The 13,777-nt window shown below is 47.1% G+C and overlaps 1 protein-coding gene across 1 annotated transcript in view; it reads right to left on the bottom strand.

Annotated features, from left to right (window-relative positions):
• Window positions 1-13,777, bottom strand: part of NPC1 (NPC intracellular cholesterol transporter 1) — a 47,709-nt gene that overhangs the window by 1,384 nt on the left and 32,548 nt on the right. Inside the window, exons 12-24 of the mRNA XM_030842645.2 lie at window positions 12,357-12,546; window positions 11,722-11,904; window positions 10,829-10,943; window positions 8,921-9,048; window positions 8,685-8,825; window positions 7,230-7,319; window positions 6,636-6,826; window positions 6,203-6,318; window positions 5,422-5,551; window positions 3,225-3,425; window positions 2,105-2,336; window positions 1,024-1,137; window positions 52-214 (exon numbers count right to left, since the gene is read on the bottom strand). Of these exons, the coding sequence (XP_030698505.1) occupies window positions 52-214; window positions 1,024-1,137; window positions 2,105-2,336; window positions 3,225-3,425; window positions 5,422-5,551; window positions 6,203-6,318; window positions 6,636-6,826; window positions 7,230-7,319; window positions 8,685-8,825; window positions 8,921-9,048; window positions 10,829-10,943; window positions 11,722-11,904; window positions 12,357-12,546 (1,994 nt within the window). The remainder of the gene's footprint in view (window positions 1-51; window positions 215-1,023; window positions 1,138-2,104; window positions 2,337-3,224; window positions 3,426-5,421; window positions 5,552-6,202; window positions 6,319-6,635; window positions 6,827-7,229; window positions 7,320-8,684; window positions 8,826-8,920; window positions 9,049-10,828; window positions 10,944-11,721; window positions 11,905-12,356; window positions 12,547-13,777) is intronic.

The raw sequence follows: 13,777 nt of genomic DNA, 5'->3' as shown, positions 1-13,777 counted from the left end.
TTTAGTATCATGCTTCCTCCATCCCACTAGGTTAAAAATAAAAACTCTTACCTATGTAACTGAGCAAGACAGGGAGGAATATTAATCCATGAGTGGCTCCCAGTAAGACCATAGCGAAATACATCCTGAAGTAAAATCTCTTGAAAATTTGAGATTTGGCGAAGGCCAAAACCGTAATGCCTCCAAATTTCGTTAGTGTGATTCCGCTGAATACCTAAGAGAAGAGAGATGCGGTTAGAAGCAACTTTTATCACCTACCGTAACTGAACACTTCCTCATAGAGGGATTTCTTAAAAGCCAAGGTCCAAAGTAATGGGGGACCGAACCCCAGCTTTCAGATTTACTGTTAAGTAGCATTAGGCTCTGCCTAAATTGTTTTATTTGCTACTTATGAATCTGAGGGGAAAAAAAGGTGTAATAAGGGTAAAAGCTGTGTATTCTGCACAGACCCCATGGCAGCCCTGAAGTCTATCAGTGCCATTTTTCCAACAGCATTATTTTTCAATTAAGGTATGTACTATTTTTTTAGGCAGTGCTACTTATTACACACTTTTTGTTGTTACTCTGTAACAGTGTTGTCTGGTGGTAAAGTAACTGGCTCATAGTTCAGTCCTGTATCCTGGTTTAGCCTGAGAAGATTCTCCAAATGTGAACCACAAACTGCACACTGGGCTCCAAGCATGGCAGCTCCCCTGCTTTTCAGCACACATGGCTGGCTTGGGTTTTAAACGGCTCTCAAATCAAACTTCTCTGTTTTACTGCTTCAGCCATACTGTCGTCTGCAAAGGAGTCTCCAGCAGTAACAGTTCTAAAGAATTTCAGGGTGGAGCTCTATGCAAGATACAGCTATTTCATGAATTGCCTGAAAACCTATAATCCTTAGGAGCTGCTGCTAAGTAAAAGATACAATTCTGCTTTCCCTACTGAATCTTAAAGTTCCTTCTCCTGAGAAACACTCAGTCACCAAGCTGGGTACTTCGCGGTGAGGTATCTGCCCGAGTCATCTGCTCGGGCTGTACTTACAGAGCTGCCCATGCGGGAGAGCGCCTCTTCTGCCCGTTCCACGCGGCTTCCCTTCGTGCTCACCGTGAACGCTCTCGTGATATGGCTGCAGAACTCCACGGAGATGCCACAGCTCTGAAATAAAGTGCTTCCTTTACAACTGCCCTTCTCCAGTTAAAAACAGTAAAAGCAACCACCCCTTTTCCTGGGATCTGTGGTTATCAGGGCACCTGGGAGGTAAAGGAGCCCGGAGCACCGCCTCTAACTTAAAAGACAAAGCTCCCATCACACCAACTTAAAACTGTCCCAGGAAGCGTGTGGAACCCTCCAGGCACAGTTTCCTCCAGCAGATCTGCCTCTATTACGGAGAAACAGCTGAAACCTCTCAAGTTCCCCCCAACCCCCAGCCAGCCAGCACACTGTCATTTCTTTAGCTGGGCCTCACTACCACTCCCCCTGAAGCCACGTTCAGTTCGTATCTGAAGAGCAGATGTACTGTGTCTGTTTTCTGTTAATACTTTCTCAAATGTGCACATATTCAAGACTATTAAAAAGCACCTGGCAACCACATGGAAGGCAAAAGGCCTTGGTCAGAAAATTCCACTGAGAAGGGGCAGTTTTTCTAACTGAAAACTGAACATCATGCTGTCATCAGGCTACATACTTTGGCAAAGCACCCTTCAGAATAATAAATTTTTTTTTTTTGCGGTACGCGGGCCTCTCACTGTTGTGGCCTCTCCCGTTGCGGAGCACAGGCTCCGGACGCGCAGGCTCAGCGGCCATGGCTCACGGGCCCAGCCGCTCCGCGGCATGTGGGATCTTCCCGGACCGGGGCACAAACCCGTGTCCCCTGCATCGGCAGGCAGAGTCTCAACCACCAGGGAAGCCCCAGAATAATAATTTAAAGGCAGAATGCCTAAGCCAGACCATGACCTCACATTTCCATTGCTATACGTACCACCCACGTCCAACTCCACCTGCCACTGACCCCACCTGACCATGTGCGCCAAGAGCAGGAGCTGGCCTTGATCTCTCACCCCAAGAAACAATGTACAGCAGTGACATAAGGAGTGAGGGACAAACTGAGTGGACCAGGACTCACCATAACCAAGTTGACCAAAGAAACCGCATTCAAACTGATGCCCCAGAGCCACATGACGCCGAACATGTTGACCAAGATCATAGCAATGGTGACGCACATGATCACTGCCGACCACAGCTCACAGCCCAGGAGAACCACGGTCACCACGAAGATGGCACCCAGGGACACACCGAGGTTAAAGAGAGTGTCGTCAATCATGGTCAGGTACTGTTCGTAGAAGACGTAGAACACGCTGGAGAGGGGGAGAAGGTTCTGTTACAGCTTGTTTTTGCTTCCGGAATCTTTACTCCTCATCCTGCCACAACTGCAAAACAGAAACTACCTTGAGAGACATCCTCACACAAAACCTCCCTGTTTGTGCAAGACTCACCTCCAGCAGTTAAGCTGGACCTCTGGCCACTGACACCCAAAGAAGGGCCTCCGAGATATGTATTTTATATAAGGTTTTTGTTCATGTGCCCAACTTTATAGGCATTTATTGACAAAGAATATTCCGTGGTATTTTGGGAAAACAAGCCCTGGTCTATCCTGAGGGCTAACCCCAGCCAAACGGGGTCTATGCAGGGCCTGAGAAGAAAATGCTTTTTCAGCAAAGTTAACCAGCTCCTCTAAGGAGTCAGGACACCCACTCCAAGAACTCCTTCCACAGGAAAACAGGCTGTCCTCCTGCCAGGAACAGGTCCAGACTCCCTTCAGTGAGATTACAGGGGTTGGGGGGAAAATCACTTGTTTCTCCTACTTTTCTATATTTTCTAAATTCAGTATTTCATAAAATATTTTCTTTATGAGGAAAAAAAAGGAAAACAATAACTGAAAAAAGAGAAACCTCCATAAAGTCACTGTCCCCAGCGATCAGTTGCCGGGCCCGCTCTGTGAAGCTGATCCCCAGGTGCCGCGACCCGTGCCCCCCGCCTGTTTTGCAGGGTGTGAGCTCCAGCCCCGAGACCTCAGTAGGTGCTTCAGATTCTGGCCCAGGTGCCGTTTCCTGAGACAGGCTTCACCTGTGCTCAGGATGGAGCCAGGTTCAGAAGGAAAACCGAGTGTTGGCCCCCCCAGCAAGGGAACCCCAGGGTGTGGGCACTTCCCCAGGACACCCTCATTTACAAAATCCACACGTTACCTGTATGGGAACACACGGTGATCACCTCCTTCCAGGCCCATGGTTCTGGTGATGTTGCTGGCGATGAGGCGGGCCTTTTCCATGGCGTCGATGAAGTCAGCGGAGGTCTTGAGCACCGTGTGGTAGGTCATGAAGTACGTGGCTCCGACGCCCGTGCCGTTGCCGAGGATGTTAACTGCCGCGCTGTAAGCGGCGTGTCCCCTGGGAGAAGACAGTGGTATCAAAGGCAACACCTCATGCCGTACCTGCAGAATCTGAGCATCAAGGCTGAGTGGTGTCACCTGACCCTGGACTCAGGGATCAGACCAGCTGTCAATTTCAGGGACAGGGAAGCCCCTGAAAAGGGGCTCATGAAGGTTTAGCTCATTCCTTCCCACACTGGCTTTTCTTTGCTGCTTTGGTTTCTTTGATGCGTAGCCGCTACTGTTTCTGTAGCTGGTTCTGCTCACAGCCCAGTGTGTTCTTCTACAGGGTTTGCTCAGCAGTGCTGTGTAACAGGAGGCGCAAACGGACAAGGGCCCTGAAGTCAGACCGCCATGAGGTCGACCTCGGCCCTGGAACCCTGAGCAGAATTACTAAATTTGGGCTGCAGTATCATCTGCAAAGGGTGTACCACCACCTACTCATGGGGCTGTGTGGTGAGTCAGTGAAATAGTGTCAGTGAGGTGCCCGGCACGATCCTGGCACACAGGAGGCTCCCTGTCTGTTGCCCTCCTACGAGTTGAATTCATTCTGACTTCTTTTATGTAGCCGAGCATTCAGTCTGCCAGGAGACCAAGCTACGGGGTTCATTTCTTCTTTATTTTTAGGGACAGGCCTCCCATGGTACCTAGTCTAGGTCTCAAAACACAGACGTGAGATGTATGACTGACGGGACTCTGGTCACATTATGTATTCTTACGAAGAACAGGGATGTCCAGCGTTTACCTAATGTACACCTGGACACTCACCTTCCTACCAAAACATCCAAATCTGCCCAACTCCAGACTTCAGTCATCTTTGCTATTTCTGGGCCAGAGATCCTGTTCCCACAGTAGCTGGCTGCCTGGCTAGATGGGGGAGTCAGACAGCCCATAACCTCATGTACAGACAGGCTGGTAAGAAGCACAGTGGGGCTAAAAGAATCTAAACCTTCGGAGCTTCCCTGGTGGCGCAGTGGTTAAGAATCCACCTGCCAATGTGGGGGACACGGGTTCGAGCCCTGGTCTGGGAAGATCCCACATACCGCAGAGCAACTAAGCCCGTGGGTCACAACTACTGAAGCCCGCATGCCTGCAGCCCATGCACCGCAACAAGAGAAGCCACCGCAATGAGAGGCCCAAGCAGCACAGCGAAGAGCAGCCCCCGCTCGCCACAACTAGAGAAAGCCCGCGCCCAGCAACAAAGACCCACTGCAGCCAAAAATAAATAAATAAAATTAAAAAAAAAAGAATCTAAACCTTCATCCCGGGTGATGTCACCAGAGCAGAGCTGCAGTGCCCATATGCTCCAGACACAACTGGACAAACCCTTTCACATCCTGAATCGCCTGCATCCCTCCCCACAATCTGCCCTGCCGGTGGTCTGCACAGGACTGTGTCCTTCATGCCGCCAGGAGGGGAGTGTGAGACAGAATGCTCAAGCCAGGATGGAATCGGGTCAGAATGAGGAGGAGTTTTCTTTCTTTTTTTTTTTTTTTAACATCTTTACTGGAGTATAATTGCTTTACAATGTTGTGTTAGTTTCTGCTGTATAACAAAGTGAATCAGCTATACGTATACATATATCCCCATATCTCTTGCATCTCCCTCCCACCCTCCCTATCCCACCCCTCTAGTGGGACACAAAGCACTGAGCTGATCTCCCTGTGCTATGTGGCTGCTTCCCACTAGCTATCTATTTTACGTTTGGTAGTGTATATATGTCCATGCCACTCTCTCACTTCATCCCAGCTTACCCTTCCCTCTCCCCGGGTCCTCAAGTCCATTCTCTACATCTGTGTCTTTATTCCTATCCTGCCCCTAAGTTCTCCAGAACCATCTTCTTTTAAGATGAGGAGTTTTCTTTAAAGGCGTTTTGGTTTCTCTGCGGGACAGGGTGGGGAGTGGCAGAGAAGAGGACCTTCCCACCCACCATTCCCACCCCAGCCCTCCCCAGCTTCCCAGTGCAAATTAAAGGGGAAGCGGCCACACAGCTGAATGGGTTCCGTGTCACTTACCCTTTGCCACACTTGGGGTTCGGGTTATCGGAGAGGAACATGGGCAGGAACCTCATGAAGTCTGCACCCTGAGGCCTCTGCTTGCCCTCTGGAGTCAGAGGCCGGCAGTGGACGCAGGCAGGGTCAACCACTGTGCAAACAGGTTGGGGGAGCCACGGTGAGAAGGATGGGTCTCCATATTAAAACATTTAAAAATAATGATAAAGAAGTGACGGGAATTCTTTTCCTGAATCCTTCTGTTTATCCCAAAGCTTCAAACACATGGTTTTCACAGTCAAACTTGAGGTCCCATCTTCATCTAACACAGGCTGTACAAATTTTCTTCCCTGAAGCAGGTTTCCTGCTTTAAGGACAACCTCAGTATGTTATTATCAGAGCCCAGGACGTCCATGTTTTTATCAAGAAAATCCTAGGACAGACTCAACACTTTTACAAAACCATATGGCAATAGTGATAAACAAAGAAAAGCACTCCCATGAGAAGCTACGGCCAGATACCAATCAAGAGAGACCAACAGCATTGTCGGGAAAAGATGACAAACCTGAAAACCAGGGTCCCCTGACCTGGGCCTTGTTCAGCCTGCAGCCCCATTGGGGGCTGGAAAGGGGACAACAAGGTATCTCCAGAGTGCACAATGGAGGAAGGGGATGATGCCAAGGGGAATGAGATGCAGCAATGGCAGACAAACAGGTGGACGTGGAGGCAAAATGCAAATGACTTTTAAATTATAATGTTAAAGTTCTTCAGAAAAGAGGGAAAGATCTGGAAAAGGATCAAGTACCCGATGCGTTGCAGAACCGATCCGTGCTGTTGTAGACTCTACAGCAAGACGACTGTGGCTTGACCCAGTCAAAATAATCGTCAATCCAGGACGAGGGAGCAAAGCCTATCCGGGTACTAGAGAAAGGAGAGAAAGGGTTACTGATGCCCCCACAAGGGGGAAGTCTTCAGTTTCAGTCCCTTTTCTTGAAATCCAAAACTTCCTTTTCTAGACCTTTTAATGCCACCCAGTCAGAAGACAAACCACGTTAGTGCTTAATGGGAAAAGCTTCAGAACGTGAGGTGGTAAATTTGCCCTTTAAAAGGTTTTGCTCAGGTAAAGCTAGATTCAACCCACATTTGGCAAGATAGATTTTCCAGGAAAAGCTATCTTAAGAGAGAGGTTTCAGGCCGAGGTCCTGGGCCAGGAGCCCGTCCGCAGCTGGGGTACTGACTAGTTGTCCAGCTGGGCGGCGGTGAAGATCTGCTGCACCAGCGAGTCGTTATTGCAGCCCAGGCCCCCGCACACCATGTTCTGCCCTTTCAGAGAAGCGTAGTCGTGCCCTCCCTCCATGACAAAGTACACGGGCGGGCCCGCGTGCAGGTAGCGACTGAGGGACTGGAAATAATCCGTCACGTAGGAGTCCTGAGAGAGAGAGAGAGGACAACAGGACACAGTGTGAACGTCCTGTGCAAGCGAGAGGGGGGCTCCCGGCCGAGACGCCTCGAGCCCAGGTTCCTGACTCCCTCCACAGCCAGCGCCCCCTCCCCACCCTGGGCCCAGGGGCTTTTCCAGTTGGTCCCACCGTCAGCAGGGCACCTCACGAGGTCAAGACCGGCTGCTGGTGTTCTGCAGCCATGCCCAAGGCCTGTGAGCTCAGAAGGCCCGGGCCTCATGGGCAGAGCTCTGGCGAGGTTCCTGCAATGCGGGAGAGCCTGCCAGCACCCACGTTTAGAAGCGGACATCAGCTGAAACACCTGCGTGAGTATTTTGAAAAATGCATTCACCATGGGCTAAATGAGTTAGAATAAAAAAGAAAGCGTCTTACATCTGGCATTGACAGAGACTGATCCAAGCCGATTTCTACTTTGTTCAGGACTGCGATACTGAATGACAGAACACCCACAAATACCGCTACCTGGAATGTGAAGTGAGTTACAGAGTTAGAGTTATCATGATTAAAAACATAAATCATTTATTTATCTATTTATTTATTTTATTTATTTATGGCTGCATGCAGGATTTAGTTCCCCGACCAGGGATTGAACCCGGGCCCCCTGCACCGGGAGCGCTGAGTCCCACCCACTGGACCACCAGGGAACTCCCTAAATCAAATCTTAAACACACAAAACAGGACTTTTCTAAACGAAAAGCAAGTTTAAATGACACGCTAAGAAAACAAGGAGTCTGGGACAGTAGCCGAGGTCACGGTCTCAATAGTAAAGCCACCTGGGTTCAAATCCTGGCTCTGCCACTTACAAGCTGAGTGACCCTGGGGAAGTCACTTAACCTCTCTTAGCTTCTATTTCCTCCTCAATAAAACAGGAAAAATAAGACTTGTAACATCAGATAATTTTGTGGATTAAATGAGAAAATTCTAGGGATAATCCAGAATTTAGCGTAGTACCCGGTTCTGAGCACAATACCAGATATTAAGTGTTCAATAAATGTTAGGTGTTACTATTACTTTTTTTTTTTTTTTTTTTTGCAGTACGCGGGCCTCTCACCATTGTGGCCTCTCCCATTGCGGAGCACAGGCTCGGGACGCGCAGGCCCAGTGGCCATGGCTCACGGGCCCAGCCGCTCCGCGGCATGTGGGATCCTCCCGGACCAGGGCACGAACCTGTGTCCCCCACATCGGCAGGTGGACTCTCAACCACTGCGCCACCAGGGAAGCCCACTATTACTTTTACTGGAATGAATTTACATTCTTTTAGTGGAGATGTGATAGATTATAGCTGTTGGCTATATCCAGTGTGTAAACTGTACTACAAAACGCTCTTGCATGGTTACTGGGGATGAGGGACAATGCAGGGAGGGAGGTGGGTGACACTGAAGGTGCAGGACGAGGGTGATGGAACAGATCTGTATCTTGGTGCTTACACGAATCTGCACATGTGATAAGCTGACACAGAACTGGACACATACATTGTGCCAATGTCGAACTCTTGGTTTTGATACTGAACTACAATTACGTAAGACCTTGGGAGGAAACTGGCAAAGGGCAGCCGGGTCCTTCTCTGCACTACCTCTGTTACTTTCTATGAATCTGTAATTCTTTAAAAACAAAACAACCAACTTAAGACAGAAACTCTTGCTTATATTGCCTGCTAAAAATATTTTATATTTGTATATATTTGCTTCTGCATTCTTGTATATATATATATACACACACACACACACACACACACACTTAACAGCTGTCAGAATCCTTCCCAAGCACTCTGATTTCTTAGGAGGCATGTGACAACTTTGGGGAGAAAAACCACAGACAGGCTCCTACCACAATGGGCCGCATCCAGTCCTTAAGCAGAAATGGAGCATAGGCGTCTCTGAAGAAGCGGAATAAGCAGCTCTCCGAGGCCTGGATGCCTGCTCTGTCTGCCGCGCCCCCGACACAGCAGAGGACGTCCAGTCGGTTCCTCTGAGGGGATGAAGAGGAACAGAGGTCACCCTCCAGCCGCCTCATCTAGATTCTAGACTCAAATGAAACAGGCTGCACGCCTGATGACAACTTACCTCTTGCCGCTTAACGTCTAACCCCAAGAGACTCACAAAACAGGTAATCTGAAGGAGGAAGTCAATGAGGACTGCCATCCCCGCAAAGAGAGAGAAGGTGTGCACAGCCGGCATCACGGACAGGCCTCCTGCGGGGAGAAGAGGGCAGCCACGTCCTTCCCAGCTGAGGGCTCAGCAGGCCTCACAGGCACGTGCACGTATGAACACGCGGCACCAGAGCAGGCCAATCCCACAAGAAGAATCCCCCCAATCCTCCCACCCAAAGGCACTCTGCACAATCTGCGGGTGTCACACCAGAACCACCTGGGGTTCCAGGGACCGGGCCCCCTCCTACTTTATCAAGACAATGGGAATTCAACCCCAATTCTGCTTTTCAGAATTCTATGATCCCAACTCTATACTTTAACAAGCTCTCCAAGCAAATGCATGCACTTTCACATCTGAGATCCATTAACACAGGCCATTTCTTATAGTACCTGCTACACTTCAGTCCACAAGAGGGACGGTATTTCCCATATGCTATTATATATCCAGTCAGTCTCTCGGTTTAGTTACAAATGAGGATGCTCCAAGCGTCCTCCAGGCTAAGACTCAGAAGCTGAAAACTGGCTGCCCATGGGCCAGATATATATAAACCCATTTTAGAATTTAAAAACAGTTTTAAAAAAATAAATAGCCAATATTTAACAATGAGATTCACAGTGTCACTTGAGAGAAAAAAAATCTAGATTCACAGCGTCGCTTGAGAAAAAAATTGGACCTGGCAGCACTGGGCCAGCAACACGTAGCTGCCTCTTGCAGATGGGACCCCAGACTCTGGGTGCCACGGTCCCTGCTGCTCCTCCTGTCCCCCCAAAGTCACTCCAACCTTGAGGCCCAGGGTCAGCTGCTATCACCAACATACTTGCACTGTTTTTTTTTTTATAATAGAAAAAGAGGAAGTAACCGTTTTGCATCTGTATCCATAAAGAGAAACCACAAGAGCCACAGGTTTGTTTCACAGTGCACTGCTTCGTGGAGACGGGGGATGATATATGCTAACGGCGTGTCTGTGTCCAAAGACCACACCTACGACGTCCCTCCCATGGCCCCTTGTAAGATGACCTGGTGGCCCCTGCAGGCATTTCCACTGGGACCCACGGATCGTGTGTCTTCCCTGGACTTACTGGGCGATTCTAATCAGCGTCCTCTGCAGAGGATGTGATCAGTTTTCTCTTACTACATGCCAGACATGGGGGTGGGCAGTGCCCTGCTAGTAAGACTACCGATTTCTCCACATGAAAGAATACAGAAGTGCTGGGTTTTGTGCCAGTTTATTCTGGCTCCTTGTATTGAGGGAGGACTGAAGAACTCCTGCTCATTGACGAGGCTGCTTCCCAGTGAAATGTGTGTGCAGAGGCGGGGAGACTGCCTTTCGGAACAGTGGCAAACACCTTGCGAGCTAACGCCTGTGATTTTGGAGTTGCTGCCGAGAGTGCTGTGACGGGAAGGACCCTGTGGCTGTCCTTCAAGAGTGCTATTTTCAAACCCCAGCACTTGCCATGGGTGCCCTAAACGGGCAGGGGCAGGAGTCCTAGGTATCTGAACCCCAACATCAACACCGTCCAGAAACAATGTGAGAAGGAAGACACTTGCTGGGAATTCCCTGATGGGGGAACTAGGATCCTGCATGCTGCGTGGTGTGGCCAAAATTTTAAGAAATTAAAAATTAAAAATAAATAAATAATGTAGTTAAAAAAAAGAAGACACTTGCTAATGGCATCCGAGATACTGCCACCAATTTTTCTCGTGGTCCACTCTGATACTTTCCAATCACAGAATAAAACTTAAAAAACAGCACAAAGGGTCATATACTGATACACCCAGGCTCAGCAAACCTCAGGGTTGGCAGATTCAAAGAGTAATTACCTAAGAAAAATGCTACTGTCTCTGAAAAGGACGACAGGAAAATACTTGGGGCCACTTCTCCCAGGACCCGGCCCACCTGCTGGTCCAGCGTCTCCCCTTGAAGACGTTCATCTCTCTTAAAAATAAAAAAAAAAGTTAAACACGCGACATTAAAGTTTCTCAATTACAATGCCACCTCTTTGCTTCTTTGGTGCCTTGTGTTAACCTGATGGTAAAAAATAATGATTAGCAGCATCTACTTGTTGTTTGTGAACTTTATACAATAAAGCGGTGAGGACCCCAAACTTCTCATGTTGATTCATTTGGGATATTTCTGAAGCCCGGAGCCAGGTAACAGGTGAGAATCTAAAGGAAGGATTGAATCAGGTTATCAGGAAAATACAAGCAACGCAGGCTGCAGGTGGCTGGACCTTTAAATAACACTCCTACATGCCACTGGGTCTCTGCCCAGGTAAGCGCTACAGGACAAGGGACCCTGGGAGAACCAACGGATTGACGTCATTTTTTACATCAGTGGGTCCTGTGTTGACCTTTTGCCTTTTAGTGGCACCTCTGACAAATCCCTCATTCTTCTACACTATATTGAGAATCATTTTAATAGCTGTTGTGCCCAAAATATTTTCTACAAGCGTGTTAGCCCTCCTTTTTGCCCACATGTTGCACATATTTTAAAACCAAATTCTCACTTTATATCTATGCCACCAACCAAAGAGAATGTTGGTCTCAATCTTCTTGGTCTCAAAATGTCCAGAACAAGTTACAGGCACCAGTAAGCAACACAGAGGAACGGAAACAAAGTCTCCACGTGTCACACTCAAATACTCCGCATGGAGCTGAACAGCCGTATGTGGAGCCTGGTACTTGGTCAGACGCTGTGAGACTCTGGAACGCACCTGGTAGGTCTGGACCAGAATGAAGATGTTGTCCACTCCCACGGCCAGCACCAGGAATGGGATGACTTCTATCACAATGAGGGTGAAGGGGATCCCAATGTAGCTGAAGATGCCCAAGGAGCACGCCACCGAGCTCAGCACGATCAGGATGCCTGCGATGCCCAGGGAGATTTTCGAATCCACCTGGAGATGCCACAAAGACATCGATCCTCAGTTAGGGTGTCTTTTGTCCTGTTCCTAAAAGGTCCTCATTTTCACCTCTTTACCTGGATATTGCCCATCTATATTTAAAAGTACGGTTCCCGGTTTGAAAGAAGATATGAAAAGTTGTCTAGGTCTTCCCTAGCAACATATTTTATCAGCTTACATTCTTAGGTGATGGCAAGTTAGAAAAAAAACTGGATTATGTGAAATAAACTTTAAGTTGAAGATAAGAAATTGGAACTGAAGAAAACAGATGCAGGAAGCAGAAAATGTGACAAACAAGTAAAACACAGGACAATTTAAGGTAGTTTTGAACATAATGAATTAGGATTAAGCAGAGGCAAAAACATGCCATCACGCTGTGTACTGTCATTTCCCTCTAACACACATACACACACACATGCACACACACACCTACACACCCCACTTACCAGAAATCTGCTACAGCTTTCGATATGCCCCAAGGCTATGGAAATATATAAAAACATGATGCCATAGCTGATTAGAACAGTGAAGATATCGCTGTTACTTTCACGGTTTATTTCATCTTCAATACTTCGTTCAGCCTTAAAAGAAATGGTCAGATTTGGATTCTTGTAGCTTTTCACAAAATTAATAAACCTAAAAGGGTAAGCAAAATTTTGTATTTTTAGTTAAAACTTAGTGACAACTAAGTAAGGAACTTCTTCGTAACTTCTACGACACAAAAGCCACACTTAACCCTTATACCTCGTTAGGACCTTCTACACTGGCAAGTAGAAGGTAGGACACTTCCAGATTACGAAGTTCCAGACATGCTGAGTTTTCCAGTATTTAAAACAGGTTTAGAACAAGTTTAAAAACTGCTTCATGGTCTCACTTCTTTTTTTACTAAAAATGATTTCTAAATGAAGTATATTATACTACAGACATATGCTCATGGAACAAAAATTTTAAAAGTTGATTTACAGATTCAATGCAATCCCTATCAGAATCCCAGCTGACTTCCTTGTAGAAAGACAAGCTGTTCTAAAATTCACATGGAATTGCGAGGGGCCCAGAATAGCCCAAATCTTCTTTTTCAAGAACAAAGTAGGAAGATTCACACTTCCCAATTTCAAACTTACTACAAACCAACAGGAATCAAGACAGTGTGGTTACAAGCACAAGGCAAGGACAGGCATACAGATCAAAGGATCAGAACTAAGAGTCCAGAAATATGCCATGTATCTGCCTTCACCTAATTTTCAATAAAGGTGGCAAGACTATGAATGGGGGAAAGAATATCCTTTCAACAAATGGTCTGGGGCAACTGGAGAGCCATATACAAATAAATGCAGTTGGACCCTTACCTCACACCATGTATAAAGATTAACTCTTAACTCAATGGATAAAAGACCTTTTAAATGTAAGAGCTAAAACTATAAAACCCTCAGAAGAACACATAGGTGTAAATTTCCAGGTCCTTGGGTTAGGCATTGTTTCTTGGCTATGACACCAAAAGTATGAATAACAAAAGAGAAGATAGATAAATTGGACTTTACTGAAATTAAAAACTTCTGTGTTTCAGAGGATACCATCAAGAAAGGCAAAAACACAGATTAGAGAATGGGAGAAAATATTTGCAAATCATACATCTGATAAGGGACTTGTAGAATATATAAGGGACTTGTAGAATATATAGCAATTCTTATAATTCGATAATAAAAATACAAATAACCCAGTGAAATAAATGGGCAAAGGATATGAATAAACATTTTTCCAAAGAAAGTTATACAAATCGGTGCATGAAAAGATGCTCAAATTCATTAGTCATCAGGGAAATGCACTCAAAACTGCAATGAGGGAATTCCCTGGTGGTCCAGTGCTTAGG

The sequence above is a fragment of the Globicephala melas genome, chromosome 13 (genome assembly GCF_963455315.2).
Source record: "Globicephala melas chromosome 13, mGloMel1.2, whole genome shotgun sequence".
NCBI classification, from domain to species: Eukaryota; Metazoa; Chordata; class Mammalia; order Artiodactyla; family Delphinidae; genus Globicephala; species Globicephala melas.
Note: the sequence above shows the minus strand (reverse complement) of the source record. Positions and strands in the feature narration are given on the sequence as shown.